This window comes from Salvelinus sp. IW2-2015, linkage group LG20 (assembly GCF_002910315.2).
Source record: "Salvelinus sp. IW2-2015 linkage group LG20, ASM291031v2, whole genome shotgun sequence".
Classification (NCBI taxonomy): domain Eukaryota; kingdom Metazoa; phylum Chordata; class Actinopteri; order Salmoniformes; family Salmonidae; genus Salvelinus; species Salvelinus sp. IW2-2015.
The window spans coordinates 48,172,852-48,195,513 of NC_036860.1; the positions used below are offsets into that span (position 1 = coordinate 48,172,852).

General features: G+C 46.3%; 1 protein-coding gene across 1 annotated transcript in view; it reads right to left on the reverse strand.

Moving 5' to 3' along the window:
- Positions 1-22,662, reverse strand: part of LOC111981451 (cell adhesion molecule DSCAML1-like) — a 112,449-nt gene that overhangs the window by 36,636 nt on the left and 53,151 nt on the right. The window contains 3 exon segments of the mRNA XM_024012720.2: positions 2,893-3,168; positions 7,433-7,711; positions 10,495-10,641. Coding sequence (XP_023868488.1) covers positions 2,893-3,168; positions 7,433-7,711; positions 10,495-10,641 — 702 coding nt within the window.

Genomic DNA, 22,662 nt, shown 5'->3' on the forward strand with positions numbered 1-22,662 from the left:
CAGAAGACAACACCACAAACCCCAACACAAAACAAGCTACCTAATATGGTTCCCAATCAGAGACAATGACTAACACCTGCCTCTGATTGAGAACCATATCAGGTCATACATAGAAACGGACAAACTAGACACACAACATAGAATGCCCACCCAGCTCACGTCCTGACCAACACTAACTCAAAGAAAACACAAAATAAACTATGGTCAGAACGTGACAGTACCCCCCCCCCCCCCCCCCCCAAGGTGCGGACTCCGACCACACAACCTAAACCTATAAAAGAGATGGTCTGGGTGGGCACCTGTCCGCGGTGGCGGCTCTGGCGCTGGACGTGGACCCCACTCCACCATTGTCTTTGTCCACCTCCTTTGCGTCCTTTGAGTGGCGACCCTCGCCGCCGACCTTGGCCTAGGAACCCTAACAAAGGGCCCCACGTGGACTGAGGAGCGCCTCTGGACTGAGGGGCGCCTCATGACTGAGGAAACTCCTCGGACTGAGGGACAGCTCCGGACTGAAGGGCAGCTCATGACTGAGAGGTAGTCATGACTGAGGGTAGCTCATGACTGAGGGGTAGCTCATGACTGAGGGGTAGCTCATGACTGAGGGGTAGCTCAGGACTGAGAGGTAGCTCAGGACTGAGAGGTAGCTCCAGGACTGAGAGGTAGCTCCGGACTGAGAGGTAGCTCCGGACTAAGGACAGCTCCGGACTGAATGGCAGCTCATGACTGAATGGCAGCTCATGACTGGAGGGCAGCTCATGACTTGATGGGCAGCTCATGACTGAGGGCAGCTCATGACTGGAGGGCAGCTCATGACTGGAGGGAGCGCTCATGACTGGAGGGCAGCTCATGACTGAAGGGCAGCTCATACTGGAGGGAGCTTGCTGAGGGCAGCTCATGACTGAAGGGCAGCTCATGACTGGAGGGCAGCTCATGACTGGAGGAGCACTCTGGCGGCTCCTTACTGGCGGGCAGCTCTGGCGGCTCCTGACTGGTCTGGGCGGCTTCTGGCGGCTCCTGACTGGCGGACGGCCCTGGCGGCTCCTGACTGACGGACGGCTCTAGCGCTCAGGACAGACGGGCGGCTCAGATGGCGCTGGACAGACGGGCGGCTCAGATGGCGCTGGACAGACGGGCGGCTCAGATGGCGCTGGCAGACGGGCAGCTCAGACGGCGCTGGCAGACGGGCAGCGCAGGCGGCGCTGGACAGACGGGCAGCGCAGGCAGCGCTGGGCGGATGGGCAGCACAGGCGGCGCTGGGCAGACGGCAGACTCTGGCCTGCTGAGGCGCACAGTAGGCCTGGTGCGTGGTGCAGGAACTGGTGGTACCGGGCTAAGGACACGCACCTCAAGGCTAGTGTGGGGAGCAGCAATGGGCGTACAGGGCTCTGGAGATGCACAGGAGGCTTGGTGCGTGGTGCCGGACTGGTGGTACCGGGCTGGAGACACCACCTCAGGGCGAGTGCGTGAGAGAGGAACAGGGCTCTGAGACGCACAGGAAGCCTGGTGCGTGTGGTGTTGGCACTGGTGGTACTGGGCTGGGGCGAGGAGGTGGCACCGGATATACCGGACCGTGAAAGCGTACTGGAGCTCTTGAGCACCGAGCCTGCCCAACCTTACCTGGTTGAATACTCCCCTTAGCCCGGCCAGTGCGGTGAGGTGGAATAACCCGCACTGGGCTGTGCTGGCGAACGGGGGACACCATGCTTAAGGCTGGTGCCATGTACACCGGCCCAAGGAGACGCACTGGAGACCAGATGCGTTGAGCCGGCTTCATGGCACCTGGTTCGATGCCACTCTAGCCCGGCCGATACGAGGAGCTGGGATGTACCGCACCGGGCTATGCACATGTACAGGAGACACCGTGCGCCTGGTTTTAGTAAAATATACTGGTTTTCCATATCCATCTGTGGCAAAGATTTCCCTAAATAATTATAACAAATTTATTTTTTATTTATTTAACCTATATTTAACTAGGCAAGTCATTTAAGAAAAATTCTTATTGACAGTGACAGCCTAGGAACAGTGGGTTAACCAACTTGTTCAGGGGCAGAACGACAGATTTTTCACCTTGTCAGCTCGGGGATTCGATCTAGCAACTTTTCGGTTACTGGCCCAACACTCTAACCACTAGCCTACCTGCTGCCCCAAATCCAGCTCCAGAACCAGCCATACAGTAGACCAGCCAGCTAGCTAGTCTTTTGATTAGTGTTGCAACAACATATAACATCAGCTAGCTAGATAAGGTTAGTATGCTAACTAGCTACACTGACAGCTATCAGTGCCCTACTTGTTGTTATTTCTCCACTCCACGTGGAAATCTCCACAACATTCCAACCCCCAATATGTGAATATGTATTAGCAGCCTGTATCATTTTTCGGAGGTGGAACTTAAATGAGAAATTCCGCTATAGGAATTACGTCAAAATAGGGGCTGCATTGCCCTCTGGTGTGGGCCTCTAAAGCTAAATTCCTACAACTCAAAAAACAATTAATGACTTATGCCATATTAATATGACATCTGAGTGAGAATGGCTAACAAAATCAATGGGGGCCCGCTGTAGGTCAGGGGCACGTGCCCAGTCAGTATTCGGTCATGACTACTACAAGCTTAGATAGCTGGCTAGAACTAACTACCAATCAAAAATGTAGTGACTGGCATAACAACAGAAAGATTGCTGATGCTCAACCAAATTTCAAAATTGCAACCAGGTTATTTTACTATTCAAACTCTCAGTAATAAATTGAGACCCCGACTGAGTTCCAAACAAAAAACATCATCAACCTCTTATGTCGCTTATGCCTGTAACCGGCCCTGTCTGTAAGAATAACGTTGCTTGCTTCCCACCCTCCCATCCAACCTTCTGTCCCTCCTTCCCTCTCTCATCCTCTTACCCTCCAGCAGTATGATAGAGAAGTCCTGGGCAGTGTGGCCCTTGCGGGAGGCGAAGCACTGGTAGGCCCCAGAGTGGCTCTTCTGAGCCGCTGTGATCTGCAGGGTGTCGTTGTGGGYGCCCTGMATAGAGATGTGCTGYTCTGGGARTATAGYMTCTGTGTTCCTGTACCAGGCCACTGTGTACTCTGGKGAACCCTCCACAGCACAGGTAAAGAACAGGGTACTGCTGATGCCCGTCTTTAGACTCTTGGGGGAAAGGGTCACTCGTAGGGGGTCTGGGGAGGAGAGAGAACACACACATGAGTAACACACACACACACAAAGACACAGACTCAGTCCGTTTCAGGCAGTCATTTAAAAAGCAGCTGGAGACATCACTTCAATCTCTGTCCATATATGTGTGTGTGTGTGTGTGTGTGTGTGTGTGTGTGTGTGTGTGTGTGTGTGTGGTGTGTGTGTGTGTGATGTGTGTGTGTGTGGTGTGTTGTGTGTGTGTGTGTGGTGTGTGTGGTGTGTGTGTGTGTGTGTGTGTGTGTGTGTGTGTGTGTGTGTGTGTGGTGTGTGTGTAAATGTCAGTGAGCAATAAGGCAGCTGGTGGTGTGTGCTGGGGGTATGGCTGTGTAACCCAAGCCCCCTCACCCTGTCAGAGTCACACTGTGTGCGCCATGATGTGCCCACTGGCAAAGCCTGCCTCTTTTCTGCTCTCTCTTTTTTCATCTCTCTTGCACTATGTTTCTTTCTCTCTCGCTCTCTTGATCTCTCTCTCTCTCTATCTTCTCTGTGTTTTTATAATCTGTTTCTCTCTCTCATTCTTTCTTTCTCTATGAAAGATATACTTCAATTTACATTTTTCATTGTTCCTTCTCTGTCTTCTTTTAGTCCACCCCCACCCCTCTGCTCTCTGTATATCTCTCTCTCTAACAGTGACTGGTGTTGGCGGTGGTGTGATATGCTCATTCTCAGTGCATTACTGTCCTGTCCTCGGTCTAGATATGATATGACATGGCATCATACACTACACACCCATTCATACTGATCCATTTCTCACATTATACGTGTGAACGTGTGAACGTGTGTGTGTGTGTGTGTGTGTGTGTGTGTGTGTGTGTGTGTGTGTGTGTGTGTGTGTGTGTGTGTGTGTGTGTGTGTGTGTGTGTGTGTGTGTGTGTGTGTGTGTGTGTGTGTGTTGTGTGTGTGTGTGTGTGTGGTGTGTGTGTGGGCTGTGTGTGTGTACAGAATATGAGCCTGTCTGCCACCGTTTCAGAAAACGGTGTGAGTGTATCTGTCTGTCAGTCTGACATTAACAGGAAGTGCACATTGCATGTCACCATGGCAAGGTGACTGGGAATATGGCAGAATACAAACAGTGTAGTTATTCCCTCCGTAAGGCAATCAAACAGGCAAAACGTCAGTACAGAGACAAAGTGGAGTCGCAATTCAACGGCTCAGACATATGAGACATATGTGGCAGGGTCTACAGACAATCACGGACTACAAAGGGAAAACCAGCCATATCGCGGACACCGACGTCTTGCTTCTGGACAAGCTAAACGCTCTTCGCCCGCTTTGAGGATAACACAGTGCCACCGACGCGGCCCGCTACCAAGGACTGTGGGCTCTCCTTCTCCGTGGCCGACGTGAGTAAGACATTTGAGCATGTTAACCCTCGCAAGGCTGCTGGCCCTGATGGCATCCCTTGCCACGTCCTCAGAACATCCTCCGATCATGCTGGAGTGTTAACGGACATATTCAATGTCTCCCTATCCCAGTCTGCTGTCCCCTTCTGCTTCAAGATGTCCAGCATTGTTACTGTACCCAAGAAAGCAAAGGTTACTGAACTAAATGACTACCCGTAGCACTCACTTCTGTTATCATTAAGTACTTTGAGAGGCTAGTTAAGGATCATATCACCTCCACCTTACCTGACACCCTAGACCCACTTCAATTTGCTTACCGCCCCAATAGATCCACAGATGATGCAATAGCCATCGCACTACACACTGCCCTATCCCATCTGGACAAGAGGAATACCTATGTAATAATGCTGTCCACAAAACAAAGGAGCTGATTGTGGACTTCAGGAAACAGCAGAGGGAGCATGCCTCTATCCACATCGACGGAACCGCAGTGGTGAAGGTAAGCTTCAAGTTCCTAGGAGTACACATCACTGGCGATCTGAAATAGTCTACCCACACAGACAGTGTGGTGAAGAAGGCGGTGAAGAAGGGGCAACAGCGCCTCTTCAACCTCAGGAGGCTGAGGAAATTTGTCTTGGCCCCTAAAACCCTCACAAACTTTTACAGATACACAAATGAGAGCATCCTGTCGGGCTGTATCACCGCCTGGTAGGGCAACTGCACCATCCGCAACCGCAGGGCTCTCCAGAGGGTGGTGCGGTCTGCCCAACGCATCACAGAGGGCATACTGCCTGCCCTCCAGGACACCTACAGAATCCGATGTCACAGGAAGGCCAAAAAGATAATCAACGACATCAACCACCCGAGCCACGGCTTGTTCACCCCGCTATCATCCAGAAGGCGAGGTCAGTACAGGTGCATCAAGGCTGGGACCGAGAGACTGAAAAACAGCTTCTATCTCAAGGCCATCAGACTGTTAAATAGCTATCACTAGCCGGCTTCCACCCGGTTACGCAACCCTGCACCTTAGGCTGCTGCCCAATATACATAGACTTGGATTCACTGGCCACTTTAATAATGGAACACTAGTCACTTTAATAATGTTTAAATAATGTTTACATACTGCTTTACTAATCTCATATGTACAGTTGAAGTCGGAAGTTTACATACACTTAGGTTGGAGCTATTAAAACTTGTTTTTCAACCACTCCACAAATGTCTTGTTAACAAACTATAGTTTTGGCAAGTCGGTTACGACATCAACTTTGTGCATGACTCAAGTAATTTTTCCAACAATTGTTTACAGACAGATTATTTCACTTATAATTCACTGTATCACAATTCCAGTGGGTCAGACGTTTACATACACTAAGTTGACTGTGCCTTTAAACAGCTTGGAAAATTATGTCATGGCTTTAGAAGCTTCTGATAGGCTAATTGACATCATTTGAGTCAATTGGAGGTGTACCTGTGGATGTATTTCAAGGCCTACCTTCAAACTCAGTGCCTCTTTGCTTGACATCATGGGAAAATCAAAAGAAATTGAAGAAAAAAAATTGTAGACCACCACAAGTCTGGCTCATCCTTGGGAGCAACTTCAAAATGCCTGAAGGTACCACGTTCATCTGTACAAACAATATTACGCACGTATAAACACCATGGGACCACACAGCCGTCATACCTCTCAGGAAGGAGATGCATTCTGTCTCCTAGAGATGAACGTACTTTGGCGCGAAAAGTGCAAATCAATCATAGAACAACAGCAAAGGACCTTGTGAAGATACTAGAGGAAACAGGTACAAAAGTATCTATATCCACAGTAAAACGAGTCCTATATCGACATAACCTGAAAGGCCGCTCAGCAAGGAAGAAACCACTGCTCCAAAGCCACCATAAAAAAGCCAGACTACAGTTTGCAACTGCACATGGGGACAAAGATCGTACTTTTTGGAGAAATGTCCTCTGGTCTGATGAAACAAAAATAGAACTGTTTGGCCATAATGACCACCGTTATCTTRGGAGGAAAAAGGGGGASGCTTGCAAGCCGAAGAACACCATTCCCAACCATGAAGCACAAGGGTGGCAGCATCATGTTGGGGGGGTGCTTTGCTGCAGGAGGGACTGGTGCACTTCATAAAATAGATGGCATCATGAGGAAGGAAAATTATGTGGATATATTGAAGCAACATCTCAAGACATCAGTCAGGAAGTTAAAGCTTAGTCGCAAACGGGTCTTCCAAATGGACAATGACCCCAATTATACTTCCAAAGTTGTGGCAAAATGGCTTAAGAACAACAAAGTCAAGGTATTGGAGTGGCCATCACAAAGCCCTGACCTCAGTCCTATAGAACATTTGTGGGCAGACCTGAAATAGTGTAGTTTTAAAACTGAATTTTTATTTGGATTAAATGTCAGGAATTGTGAAAAACTGAGTTTAAATGTATTTGGCTAAGGTGTATGTAAACTTCCGACTTCAACTGTATATACTGCATTCTATTCTACTGTATTTTAGTCAATGCCACTCCGACATTGCTCAATCTATTATTTATATATTTCTTAATTCCATTCTTTTACTTTTAGATTTGTGTGTATTGTTGTGAATTGTTAGATATTACTGCACTGTTGGAGCTAGGAACACAAGCATTTCGCTACACCTGCAATAACATCTGCAAAATGTGTGTTTGTGACCAATAAAATTTGATTTGATTTAAGTGTTTGTTTTGTGGGTCTGTGCCAAACTTATTTCCCCTTTGCCAACCCCCTCTCCCCCCGCCTCACTCCTACTTCTCCTCACACCAATTCCCTGTCCCACGGTCCCTCCCTCTTCACCACAACATCCACTCCCTCTCCCCTTTCCTCCCTCCCACATCCCTCGACCCCCCTCCCTCCTCCTCTCCTCACCTATGACATAGAGTGCTCCGGACACCTCCTTCGAGCCGAAGCTGTTGGTGACCTCACAGGCGTAGCTACCGCTGTCCTCCTGCCTGAGGTCACTGATGGTCAGACCAGTGAGGCGCCGCGTCCAGCGTGCATCAGAGGGCAGCGGGCGCCCGTCCTTTAGCCAGCGCACCGTGGGGCTGGGGTACCCTGCTGCCATGCAGGGGAGCTCCACACTCTGACCAGCCCGCACTTCCCCCGCCTGGAAACTGTCCAGGATGAGAGGAGACGATTCGGTGGGGTCTGGAGGAGGAGGGGGGGGGGGTGTAACAGGTTAACTTTGGACTGGGTTAGGGTATGGGATGGGATGTTTACAACATACACTATACAGTACCAGTGAAAAGCTTGGACACACCTACTCATTCAAGGCTTTTTCTTTATTCGTACTACGTTCTACATTGTAGAATAATAGTGAAGATGTCAAACTATGAAATAACACATATGGAATCATGTACTAACCAAAAAAGTGTTAAACAAATCAAAATATATTATATATGTGAGATTCTCAAAGTAGCCATCCTTTGCCTTGATGACAGCTTTGCACACGCTTGGCATTCTCTCAACCAGCTTCATGAGTTAGTCACCTGGAATGCATTTCATCTAACAGGTGTGCCTTGTTAAAAGTTAATTTGTGGAATTTATTTCATTCTTAATGTGTTTGTGCCTATCAGTTGTGTTGTGACAAGATAGGGGTGGTATACAGAAGATAGCCCTATTTGGTAAAATAACAAGTCCATATTATGGCAAGAACAGCTCAAATATGCAATAAAAAACGACATATTTAAGATTCTTCAAAGTAGCCATCCTTTGCCTTGATGACAGCTTTGCACACTCTTTGGCATTCTCTCAACCAACTTCATGAGATAATAATAACAAAGAAAAAATGACAGTCCATCATTACTTAAGACATGAAGGTCAGTCAATACGGAAAACTTCTTCAAGTGCAGTCGCAAAAACCATCAAGCACTATGATGAAACTGGCTCTCATGAGGACCGCCACAGGAAGGAAGACCCAGAGTTACCTCTGCTGCAGAGGAATAAATTCATTAGAGTTAACTGCACCTCAGATTGCAGCCCAAAAAAATGCTTCACAGAGTTCAAGTAACAGACACATCTCAACATCAACTGTTCAGAGGAGACTGTGTGAATCAGGCCTTTATGGTCAAATTGCTGTAAAGGACACAATAAGAAGAAGAGATTTGCTTCGGCCAAGAAACACGAGCAATGACTTCAGACTGGTGGAAATCTGTCCTTTGATCTGATGAGTCCAAATTTGAGATTTTGGTTCGCACGCCGTGTCTTTGTGAGACGCAGAGTAGGTGATCTCCGGATGATCAGATGATCTCCGCTTGTGTGGTTTCCACCATGAAGCATGGAGGAGGCATGGAGGAGGAGGTGTGATGGTGTGGGGTGCTTTTCTGGCGACACTGTCTGTGATTTATTTAGAATTCAAGGCACACTAAAAACCAGCATAGCTACCACAGCATTCAGCAGCGAAACGCCATCCCATCTTGTTGGCTTAGTGGGACTATCATTAGTTTTTCAAACAGGACAGATGCCAAACACACCTCCAGGCTGTGTAAGGGCTATTGACAAGAAGGAGAGTGAGGATGGTGCTGCGTTCAGATGACTTCCTCCACATCCCTATCTAACCCATTTGGATACGTCGATTTGGACGCAGAGTGAAGGAAAGCACCAACATCTCTCAGTATATGTGGGAATTCCTTCAAGCTGTTGAAAAGCATTCCAGAAAGCATGTTGAAGATGCCAGAGGTCTGCAACTGTCATCAAGGCAAAGAGGCTACTTGAAGAATCTCAATCTCAAATTATTTTTGATCTTGTTGTTAACACTTTTTTGGTTACTACATGATTCCATATGTGTTATTTCATAGTGTTGATGTCTTCACTATTATTCTACAATGAAGAAAATAGTAAAAATAAAGAAAAACCCTTGATTGAGTAGGTGTGTCCAAACTTTTGGCTGGTACTGTATATACAGAAGTATGTGGACACCCCTTCAAATTAGTGGATTCGGCTATTTCAGCCATARCCATTGCTGACAGGTGTATAAAATTGAGAACACAGCCATGCAATCTTCAACGTGGCACCGTCATAGGATGCCACCTGTGAAACAAATCAGTTTGTCTAATTACTGCCCTGCTAGAGCTGCCCCGGTCAACTGTAAGTGCTATTATTGGGAAGTGGAAACGTCTAGGAGCAACAACGGCTCAGCTGCGAAGTGGTAGGCCTAAGATCATCATGCGCAATGCCAAGTGTCGGCTGGAGTGGTGTAAAGCTCGCCACCATTGAATTCTGGAGCAGTGGAAACGCGTTCTCTGGATTGATGAATCAGGCCTCACCATCTGGCAGTCATACGAACGAATCTGGGTTTGGCGGTGCCAGGAGAACGCTACTTGCCAATGCATAGTGCCAACTGTAAAGTTTGGTGGAGAAGGAATAATGGTCTGGGGCTGTTTTTCATGGTTCGGGCTGGGCCCCTTAGTTCCCATGAAGGTAAAGCTTAACGCTACAGAATACAGTGACATTCTAGACGATTCTCTGTTACAGCATGACAATGCCCCTGTGCACAAAGCGAGGTCCATACAGAAACGGTTTGTCGAGACCGGTGAGGAAGAACTTGACTGGTCTGCACAGAGCCCTGATCTCAACCCTATCGAACACCTTTGGGACGAATTGGAACACAGACTGTGAGCCAGGCCTAATCACCCAACATCAATGCCCAACCTCGCTAATGCTCTTGTGGCTGAATGGAAGCAAGTCCCCGCAGCAATGTTCCAACATCTAGTGGAAAGCCTTCCCAGAAGAGTGGAGGCTGTTACAGCAGAAAAGGGAGGACCAACTCCATATTAATGCCCATGATCTTGGAATGAGACGATTGACGAGCAGTTGTCCACATACTTTTGGTCATGTAGTGTATATTCATTCATATTCATAGACATTTATTACACACAAAACACTGTGTACCGGTACTCAGAGCAATGACATACTTTTACAGTCCCACTCACCCATGACAGACAGCCTGGCTCCATTGCTCTGACGTGTCTCTCCACTGTATTTGTGCTTGGTGATGCAGCGGTAGGTAGAGAGGGCATCCTCCTTCTGGACATCTGAGATGTACAGAGCACCAAAGGACGTCAGGAAGAACCTGTTACCTGTTACAGAGAGAAAATTATTGAACAAAGCAAAATAACTAAATACCCCCAACAAACAACTTAGTCAGGGCAAGGGTGACTGCTATCTAAACATTTGGCAACCTGTCATACCCTAGAGGACACACGCTGAGCTCACTATTAAACATGCAATACAATCACATTGAGAAACACTTGAAAATGGTCAAACCCTCACCATCACTTACAGTAAAGACGGTATCAACATCTCTACTTCAGTATTGTTATCATTGTTGTGGTTGTTATAGAACACAGCAAGATGAGCCCAGGTCTGGTACGTGTGTCAGTGTGTGATGTACCCTGCCAGGCTGTGCCCTATTTTCAGCCTGCAACAATCTGGCAGACCCTGCCCAATTATTGGAGGGGTAGAGGAGAGGGAGGGCACCATTTTATTGAGCATTTGCCAATTTGGGAAATGTTAACACTGTCCTATGTATGAACACATACTCACACACATGTGCGCATACACACATACACACGCTGTTCTTCCTCTACTCGTTCTCTCTCACCTGGGTTCACTGCAGAGGCTCCCGGCTATAGTCCAACAGCTGGAGCACAATCAGAGCATTCATGTGCAACTGTGTGTTTATCACCATCGCTGTTTGATGGGCTCTAAGCCTGTCAGGTTATGTGTGTATGTGGAGGGTAGAGGATGTGTATGTGGAGGGTAGAGGATGTGTGTGTGGAGGGTAGAGGGTGTGTGTGGAGGGTAGAGGGTGTGTGTGGAGGGTAGAGGGTGTGTGTGGAGGGTAGAGGGTGTGTGTGTAGTGTGTACATCTGCACAGTAGTTGTCTGACAGACAGCACAGGTGGAGGGTAGACACTAGCGGTTCTGGGGGGAGGCAGGGGGGGCCAGTGCCCCTGTGACAACAATTTTGCCCCCCCTAAATGTGGAGTATGAAATAATTTTTACATAACTAATTTTTGCTATCGTTCTTTTTTTACATCCGTTATTAGACAGAAAATGCAAATAAATAGTTGAATGATTATGAACATGATCTTTTGCCTGCTAATGCCTGCAATGCAGTGAAGAAAATGATATGACAACAATAACGTCTAATGTAACTGGCCCCTCTAACAATACAACTGGCCCCAGCTTGGCCCCCCCAGTTGAAATGGTCTAGAACCGCCACTGGAGGTGAGCCCCCAGGACAGCCTAAGTTAAAATATTTTTATTACAATCCAATACGGATGTGCTGAGCAGTATCTCATTACTTAGCATGAAATATTTCAGTCCGTTCAACCTGAAGAGCGGCCATATGATTTGAAAAAAAATGCTGTAAAAATGTGAAATATTAGCCGTTGCTCAGTGACTTGGACTTGGTAGGTACGCGGTGAATAACTTCAAATCTAATTAAATGATTCAGATGGAGCTTTTGACTGTTACAAAAAAGGCGACTGAGTCTTTTCATTAAAATGACATGTAACGGTTAATACATAGACTGGGAATATAATGACATACAGAGGTGTATTCATGAGTGGTACATGGCCCATTATGAGACGCTCCAGATTCTCTGTGGTGGTTTAACAGTGGTGGCTCCATTATCCCATTCTCTGGAGACTTTCCTGATTTTTGCATTAGCTTTTCTGAGGTCGGTTCGGTTTCCGCGTTCGATTATTCAAAATAATCAATTTTTTTCGATTAGGTTTCACTTTATTTTTTTAGGCCACATGAAACTCACTACTGCATATGGGGTGGGTTTGAATCGCTGTAACCAACACTGAATAAAAACAATGAATAAAGAGTCCCATGATGCTAAGTGACTGCCCCATTTACCTGGCTTAAATCCACTTATCTAACCCAATAATTTATTTACCCATTACTTTTTACTTTAACTAAAATATTTCAATTTGTAGTGTATATTGACCATTTAGTTTTATTTGACGACTTTATTATTTTCATTACCAACGTCCTCTTCGATCTACTATAGAGCTGCCTGCCCTATTTGCTGCTCTGACAAAAGCACTATTTTAGTAGTTCTTCAAAGTAAATAGGCATACTTGTATCGCACTGCTGAACTACCAGCTTTTGATCACTTAGAATTCATGTATTTTCATGCTCGAGAAGCCAACGCTTTCTAACGCCTCTCGATCACTGGCGTTTTCTCTTTCTCTCCGTTCGCTCCGATTCCATAGCTTCTCACACTTGTTCATATTTAATAAAGACTGCAGTCCTCCACCCACTCCGCGCGACAGCCTCTCTTATAATAGACAGGGCATCCATTGATACTTCCCATGGCCATGTAGTTAATTGCCACGTTTTCTGCTGGGCTAAACCTATGCTTCGAACTATTGCGTCCCTGTTACTAGATCAATTACAACTCCCTACTAACATGCACAGTTCAATCTTTGATCTGATATTATCTCCTACAGTGAAAACTGCACATCGAGCTCACAGAAAAAATGTATAAACAGAATCGGAATTCAAATAAATTTGAACCAACGTCAAAGCTTTTTAAAAAAGGAGAAAATAAACCAAAGCATTTTGATAATGGCCAGGGCACTAGCGTCTAACAGTGGACCTCCTCATGTGGTCTTCTATACTGGTCCTAACAGTGGCGACCTCCATGGGCTCTCTATCCGTGCGTCTAACCAGTGCCGGGACCCGTCCATGCGGAGTCTCCTCTATGGTACTGGATTTATACTAACAGTGGGACCTCCAATGAGGTCTCTGTTTTTCTTCTCTGGTTAACAGTGGACCTCCACGGGTCTCTAATCTGTTTTAACCGTGGCGACTTGCCATGATCTCATTCTGGTTTAACCGTGGCGGACCTCCCATGGCGCTCCTCTATCTGGTTTAACAGTGGGACCTCCATGGGTCTCTATCTGGGTCTAACAGTGGACCTCCAATGGGTCTCTATCTGGCGTCCTAACAGTGGGACCTCCATGGGTCTCTAATCTGGTTAACAGTGGGACCTCCATGGTCTCTAATCCTGATTAACCGTGTGACCTCAATGGTCTCTAACGGGCTCTATACAGAGTGGGACCTGCCACGGTCTCTTTTCTTGGTCTAACAGTGGGACCTCCCATGGGTCTACTATGCTGTTTAACAGTGGGACCTCCTCATGCCGGTCTCTGCTCTGGTTTAACGTTGGGAACCTCATGCGGTCTCTATCTGTTTAACCGTGGGACCTCCATGGTCTCTATCCCTGTCTACAGTGGGACCTCACGGTCTCTATTCTGGTCTAACAGTGGGACCTCCATGGGTCTCTATCTGGTTGTTATACCCAGTGGGACCTCCAATCCGGGTCTCAAATCTGGTTCTAACAGTGGCGACCTCCACGGTGGCTCTATCTGGTCCTAACAGTGGGACCTTCCCACTCGGCGTCTCTATTCTGGTTTAACAGTGGGGACCTCCATGGGGTCTCTTATCTGGTCTAACAGTGGGACCTCCAGTGTGTCTCTTATCTGGTTACTAGTGGACCTCCATGGGTCTCATTCGTCGGTCTAACAGTGGGACTCCACGAGGTCTCTATCTGGCTCTAACAGTGGGACCTCCATGGGTCTCGTATCTGGATTTTAACAGTGGGTAGCTCCATGGGCCCTCTCTATCTGGTTTAAACAGTGCGGACCCCTGTGGGGTACTCTATCTAGTTTAGTACTAGTGGACCTCCATGGTCTCTATCTTCCGTCTGAACAGTGGGACCTCCACCGGGTCTCTATCTGGTTAAACACAGTGGCGACCCTCCACTTGGCGTCTCTTTTGCGTGGGACGTCTTACAACAGTGGGACCTCCCTGCCACGTGGTCTCAATCACTCCCTGTTTAACCCTTGTACGAGCCTCGTACCCGTATACGGGTTGAAAGCAGATTTAGACAACTGATAAACACCTAAAATCTTGGTGAAACATTAGTTGGCCCTGTCTGGTACACCATGCTATACTTAAGCAATCATAGGGGCACGAGAGGGTGTGGTATTAAGCGCCAATAATACATGGCTAAGGCTGTTCTCAACGCACAATGCACCTATGCGGGAAGTGCCTGGAGTAACAGTGTATCTTAGTCGTGGTATATTGGCGGATGACTCCTTGCTGCCAAACCCAACATTTCAATAACCCCAGCAAACCTCTGAGGCTAACCCATTGCTATTATAAACTGGTTAACAAGATAATTAGAGCAGTTTTAAAACATACATGTTTTTGTCATAACTGGTCCCGCAGTGGTATGAGTCACGGGTCTGTATCCCCAGTTATAACCACGTCCTGTCAGCCATTCCAAACTGTTCTTGCCTCGCGGCCTAATGGAACCATCAGCATTCCAGTGCCCCGAACCACCCAGGCTTTATAAATGCCGTCTACACATTAGCTCTCCGCTTCACAGCTCTGTATGGGTTTAGTCTGACAGACGATCTGAAACCATGAGCACCGCAGCCGATTCAAGAGTATGCCCCATGCCTCTCGCTAATTGAGCAAACTTTGCAAATGGTTCTTTGTCTACAGTGAGGAAATGCTTAAATGAAAGAGGGACTCGATGTATTTGAACAGGTGAGCCGTTGAGGATTATCATTTAAAGACCTCTTTGATGTCATACAAGCAAGTCAAACACCGCGGAGTCCAAATGTGCACGTCACATTGCCCATATTCCATACAAAAACTCATGTCAAATACAGTGTCAACCCTTATGATCACTATGTTGATGTGCAGTACAAGATCGACATGGCATCATACCCTAAGGATCCTGGGCAGAACGACCCTTGTAGTTGTTTGTTATTGCTGAAAGAAAATTAGCCGGGGCACATACACTTAACATACTCAGTGATTTCTTTCTTTGCAAAAAATATGTCTATTTGTTTTCTCTAATTTCTCCTTCTTGACAAGTCCTAGCACTCAAATGTAAGGTCATATTTATCATGGTCTAGCCAAATAGAACAAGCTTTCAAAATCATGCCCACCCTGACCCAGATTGTTTGATAATAATGACTGTTTTTGTTACATTTGTGTGATTTAGGCAGGCGTTTGTTCCCTCCATAATGAAACAATCTACAAGTGTGCTTGGCGTAGTTCCTCGATACGGCACAGCTAGGACGAGCTCAGATAAGCGACCTCTATATGAAGATCTCTGCTTTGCATCATAATATATAGTGACACTTAGGAAATTGCTTCTCCGGAACTGTGCACACCACTTTTGGAGACACCAGTGTAGCCTCCCTCATCTCAAACCCTTGTCATTACCTCCTACATTTCCAGCTGATATTGGTTCTTATCGCAGATATTCTCTCTTAGCACGAATCTTTATTATCACACAACCTAAGCTAGGTCTGGCAAGAATACTTGACTCTCTCTCCCCGTTAACACCAAGTAAATCGTCAACTGTGCCATCGTGTAACTCGATCTGGCTGAACATGCTCCTAGCCTATGAGGGGAGGATCACAATAGCACCTCCTCTTTGATGTCAGGTGAACTGTTGTGTCCCTCGACCGTTTGTGGTCTAATAAGTTAATTCTATTTATATCAAACTTGTATGAGCGCCTTTCAATTGCTATGCATGGTTATCGCTTTATTTTACCCTTTTCCGTACGAGTCTCCCTTGTAGGTCATTCCCCACGAGTGGTTAAAAGGGTAACAGTGGGAAACCACCAGAGGACCCTCATGGCGTCTCTAGCGTGTGTTAAGTACAATGTACAAGTGCTAGAGATCTCTCATTTACCCAAGTGTTGCGTTTGCCAGCTAAGGAAATCCAGTAAATCCAATTCTGCAGTAACAGGAAATGTGAATATTATGTGGATGTAATTTTCATGGGCACCTGATATAGTTCTTGATGTATAGGGCTTGATCCATTTTTTGTAAGGAAAAATTCATGAATGAAATTTCAAAGTGGAAAGTACATAAGCGTTCAAAGACCTTTTAATAAACTTCAAATACATATCTTATAGTTTAAAATGTCCTGCAATTGCAGGGAAAAAGTTCTCCTCGCAATAGCGGTGATCAAGAGTTTAATAAGATATCCTACATTCTCATGTCTAGTTGGCCACCCCTCGTCTGAACAAGGCCTTCTAGCATTATAAAAGCGCCATATGTCTGCCATATTGGGCTGGTTGCTGCCACTGCGCGCAAGCTAAGGTGTCCCAAGTTAAAACCCATACTTTTCCGAGTAGCTCATTGTAGAAATAAGAATGTTAGTTCTTAAGAGGGACTGTTATCTCTCTCCCCTAAAGGCTCTTTATACAATAACACTACTGAGATACTCTCATATTAAAAAATGTGATTTTCAGTACACTCCCAAAAAGCCAAATTGACTATGTGTGTACTACTCAGTCTAAGAGAGGTGTCATCCTATGCTGCAACTCTCTCCGAGTATATGTGGTCTTCTCTTATCCTAGCATAGGCCCGCAACTCCTTATCATCGCCGTGGCTTCAGTATGTGCTATCTAAGCGAATGACTCACTGCGTGTTGCTCCATAATCGCTTAGGAGTACTTCTTTCTGTTAGAGGCTTGATCTCGGTCGTGCTTGGTCTTATATCCAGACTGTCTAGTGCGTCTCGGTGCGGCATGCGGACGGTTCCTTTGGTTTTATATGCGTCGATTATAAACTACCATCTAGATGAATTATCAGAACGTACTGACCTTAGGCCTCTTCCTGCCTCAGCGCTCTTCAAGTCAATCTTCCTTATGGGACGCAGACCCTCTAGATAGTTCTACAAGAATAACAGAAAGTAACGCTAAGTCTCCACGACTAATGCTTTCACATACAAGGCCGGTTGCGTAAGCCAGAAGGATTGCAGTATAATAAGCGAAAAACTCTATACTTTGGAACTTGAAGACGGTGTATATTGATAATAGGTTTGTTAGCCAGACTTATGCTCTCATGTGTACACACGGCGTCAACACAGTTTATAAATGCCCAATTAATTAATTCGTCAAATGTCTTACACATTTTATTGTTATAACTGGCGAGTCAATAAGGCCTAGGGTTAAAACACACAAACATTACATTACACACAACCATTCAAGATCTTAGGTCCTGTACTATGATTTCAATGAAGCGGTAAACCGTCCACATACACTCCGAGCAACCGAAGATCGCCAGCGGCCCAATTTGCGCCGCAGCCTAACCCAAGTGCCACCCAAGCAAGCGTAGATGAAGTGAGACTCAGCCTCGATCTTACAGAGACCAAAGGCAGTACTGCAGCGATGCCTCTCTGGCACTGCGCTCCAGGCCTGCCCCGTCATTACAGCGCATCCTAGCGTCTACACCACTGATCTCCCCAGAGAATGACCAATTAACTACATCTTTAAAGAGACTGGATCCTCACACGTGTTAGATCACTGGCGAGAGACGGATACTAGTTAGCGGTATGAGGATTGCACAGGCAGCATTTAGATATTCCCTAACCTGACGAAGACTCTTGTTTATCTCAAATGTGGAGAGAATTGTTGGCTCCTCTCCTTTGTATATCTCAATAAATGTTTACCACTATGACATGAGAGTGAGATCCCCATTCTGTGCTGCGAAACCCCCTGGTTAATTATTAGCATTATCTTACCCTTTCATTTCTTGGTTATTAAATGCATGAGATACACTTCTTTGGAGAGACCTACATGATAAAGGAGAGAGATTGCGAGTAGGTGCGGAACACAGTCTAGCAATCTGCATCGAGATGCATAAGATCAGCGATTCTGCTCTAACCAAACTACCTTGTTGTATTATGGACTGGCGCTGACATGTAACAGCCACCGGAATGAAGGGCTTCTGCCACATAAAATTAAAATGCTTCTGGTGTACAAAACATGCTATTATAATAAGGCTACCAAGGGACTGGTTTTGTGAGGCTTAGGGTGTCACTTCACTAGGCATAAGTGCAGGAATAGCAGTTCCCAGAGACAAGGACGAGAGTTCTTGTTGTGGCTCAGTTTGCTGTCTAGCCTTTATTGGCTCACACAGACTGCAACCGTGAAGAGGTCCGCGGTGGGGAGGCAGAGAACCTTGCACCTCAAATGAGGACATGAGCACCACGATCAGCCATTGTTGATATAAGACTATCACGACGTCGATATGAGCCCTGCCATAGGAATTAATGCACCATGACTTACGCTATGTGAGTTTAATCCAGTGCTAACATCACTTGCGTTCCGAGAGAACATTGACATTGGGAATTTGTTTCTGCACTTTTCTCAATATTGCTATACGCGTGGACGACTTGGTTGAACTATCTTATCCAGGACTTATTGAGCGAATATATAGGAAACACCTTGAAAATCATGGCCTCCACTTTCATTACAGCACTCTCTTTAGAAATGACCTCTGATACCCTCAGCGCGTGATGGACTGATGCTTCATTATTATACAGAATTGCTCCATTTTCTAGAGATCATTCTATTTCTATTAACAAATTTATAACATATAACCGATGAATCACCATAGGCTGTAAGAATCAAGTGATGTTTCGCTGAAACTGATCATCTCTACCATGTATCGATTACCTCATATGTCTCTAGACATATTAATTAGAATGATATCCTAAGAAGAAGATACATTGTCGTAAATATAAGCTACTAGGACCTTCCTACTTGTGTATACATATAAGAGAGCCGCGCAGAAGATAGTGACATATCCAATACTAACGCATCGTTATCAGCCCGTGGCTCTCAGCACAAAACACAATGCGGCTTGACTATTATCTCTGCATCTTCGTCACACGCTCTGATAAAGAGGTCCACTGGTGGAGACTCATGAGTTATGAGCTGGACCTATGAATAGATCCACTTGGGGCTGCAGGTTATTAGTAAGCTGTGAATAGAGTCGCACTGTCGGGGAGCTCAGTATATGGAACACTGATAGAGTAACACAGACCTGTGGGGCGTCATGGATTAGATGAACTCGAGAGTAGAAAGCGAGGTAGTAGGAGGGAGGGGAGTAGGTGAGGAACCAGATGAGAGGAGGCGGGTGGCGTGAGTGAGAGGGGAGCGGGGGGGGAGGGGCGTGGAGGAGCAGGGCGGAGGTCGAGGAGGGGGGAGGGCGTAGGTGGAGGGGAGGGGGGGGGGGGAGGGGGGAGGAGTAGAGGGGGGAGGGCGGCTGGAGTGTGGAGGGGGGGAGTGGGCCACTGTGGCGGCTCATATGACTGATAGAGAGCCACTGTGGAGGCTCAATAGTATGAGTGACTGATATAGAGAGCCACGGTGGTGGCTCAGGTCATGCACTGAGTAGAGACCACTGTGGGCTCAGGATGAGCTGAGATTATGAAGAGCCCAGCACTGTCGGCGCTCAGAGACTATGACAGCTCTAGGATAAGCACTCAGTGCGCCGTCGCCTCCACATCTCGAACGACACTGTCAGTAGTGTTAACTGTTTTGTCTTATTTATTTTGTATTTTACTCTTTTTCTCCCGCGAAATGTTCGGTGACTATCCAATGGACGATCTTGTCTCATCGCTGCAACTCCCCAACAAGATTCAGGAGAGGCGAAGGTTGAGCTCATGCATCCTCCGAACACTGACCCGCGCACTAATCCAGTCTGCTTTACTTAAACACCCGCAGATTTAACTCGGAAAGCCAAGAGATATGCACGCGAGATGTGTCGGAGGAAACACTGTTCAACTAGCAGAGCCGATTAGATCTAAGCACTGCAGCACCAGCGACCGAGCCACCAGGGTGATAGGTCGCAGAAGAGGCGCAATAGAGACGCAGCAGCGTTTAACAAAGCACCCACGCGCTGGCGCAAATAGCCCGACCAGATAGACATCCTGGAGACAGACCACGGTAAGCCTGTTGTGCGTCACGCAGCACGCGTAATGCGCCACTCCCGTATGTAGACAGGAACGGATTATGATCAGCACCTGGAGGATTACGAACCAGACTGCGCATGGTGAGTAGACGCTCAAGTTACTGTCAAATGACAGTGTAGCTGCTAGGACCTGAAGATGCTGCAGCCAATCGGTGCGTACAGAGCGCCCTATACCGTACTGTTTTCTCTGACCGAAATGAGCATGGTTTTATTGAAGCCGCCCGAGAAATAGAAGGTACTGAGAGTATTTGAAAGATATATGAGAGATGATGTGCCAAACTCAGGCAGAGAGTGCGAGCCGAATTAATAAAAGTCCAGAATATATAACTAATCCTGACCAAGTCGGATAATAGACCGAGAGGGTATCGACAAAAAATGGCGATGACTTATAAAATGCGAGTACTTCAATCTGTAGAGTCTATGCAGCTGTCGAGCTGGTTTAGCCAGTAGACATCTGGGAGTATTGTTCACATTCAGGAGGATTAATACATTAAGGCGTGTCTGAGAATCATTGAGTGTGTGTTCTCACTGCAAGTAGTTTACGCTCTCTTTTGATAAAACTACCCTACTTGGCTATACGTTACTACATTGTTAATGGACTGATCGAAAAACGACACTCGTATGCGCGTAGTGCAAATTATTATTAGCTTATCTTATCAGAAATTTCGTCTTCGGCTAACATGTCTATAGCGGATACGTATTTCTGGTTCAGAGCTTAATCAAAATGTTGTTCTTCACTATGAAGTGTTGACCGCCAGTGCCTAGCCAGTCTCCTTCTCCGGCTTCTGACTTTACTTGTAGGAATACATATGGATGCCTTGCACTGGAAACATTGATGACGGGCCCTATAGCAACACGGGACAGATCAGTATATCACATCATAACATCCAGTGTCCATGAGATACAAAACCCCAAGCTGGTATCCCAGGTATCGGGTCCCACGATTCGTGGCTACAGACTACTTTTCACTAGCCATTCTCTAATACAGTCCCAGCCCTCTCAACAGGAACAGGCGATCCGTAGCTAGAGTCAGCCACATCATCATGAGTCGAAAAAATAACTTGATAAAGACATGTGGTTATTACTGTCAGATCAGTGTACTGGTGCTTTACTCGATAACCTATGCACTAAGACAGCAAGTAGGCTCACATATGCCCCACTCAACACTTCTGCGTTAGCGAGACATATAACTCTCTTGACCCCACGAGATCTCTGGTGCATCTCCGTGCATATACTCCGACAGAATCAATAGTTCAATTTTTCGTATACATTTGAAGAAAGCTTTGTACACTCCAAGTAGGCTCCCACATCTTTTAACCCTTCACAAGTCTACCTGTGCGTAAAGGCTGTTCCTTTAAGCTGTCAGTCTATGATCAGAATCAGAAAACATATTTTGCATTTCATTACCCCCACACCTATGGTACTGTATGAGGCATCGATCCTCTCACCCTCTCCCGCGAGCCCAGGTAGGCGTCCCGCAGCAGACGGATTTGTATGTCTCTATGACTCACGAGGACCCCCAATATCACCCCTGGACCATAGATTATCTCATCCAGTAACCGCGAAATATGCGTAACACGCGAAGTCCTATCTCGCTCCTCTTTCACGCTACCCTAAATAGAGATTTCCCAAGATATACTAGGTTGGAATCGTAGATAGAGGTTCTATCTATACAAGAGCGCGTGGTATAGCCAGTAATTACATCTTATCACTCTCGACGGCGTCGTTTTTCTTCACAAAATTCCTAGACAGTTTAATATTGCGTCCAGGAATGAATTCCTAGAATGCGTAGGAGAATCATAGCCCACTTGTATTTTTCTCACCGAGAGAGAAACGAGATAGTTCCCGAGAGAAATCAGTTAGCGACTATACGAGATGATTTGTAGCATTAGGTACGAGACTACTGAAAAGGGATCGATGATAAATGTTACATTACACTGCCGCAACCTGCTCTCAGATCAGCATTCCCTCTCATGATTGTTTCAGCAAAAGTCTTTCACCATTACACTCACTACTTAAACGATATTAATAATTAGTCACATACTCACAATATTGGACCCCTCTTAGAAATTGCGTTCCTTTAACAATTGGATACACAGTGTGTACTCACAGTTAGGCTCAAGTAGCCCTTTATCGCCATACAGGATCTCCTCCAATTATTGGCTATTTAATTAGTGGAATCGGGCGTATTTCAGCACAGCGTTACCTGACAGTGATAAAGAGAGCACACAGCCATGCAATCTCCATAGACAAACATTTGCAGTTGAGAATGCCTTATGGAAGAGCT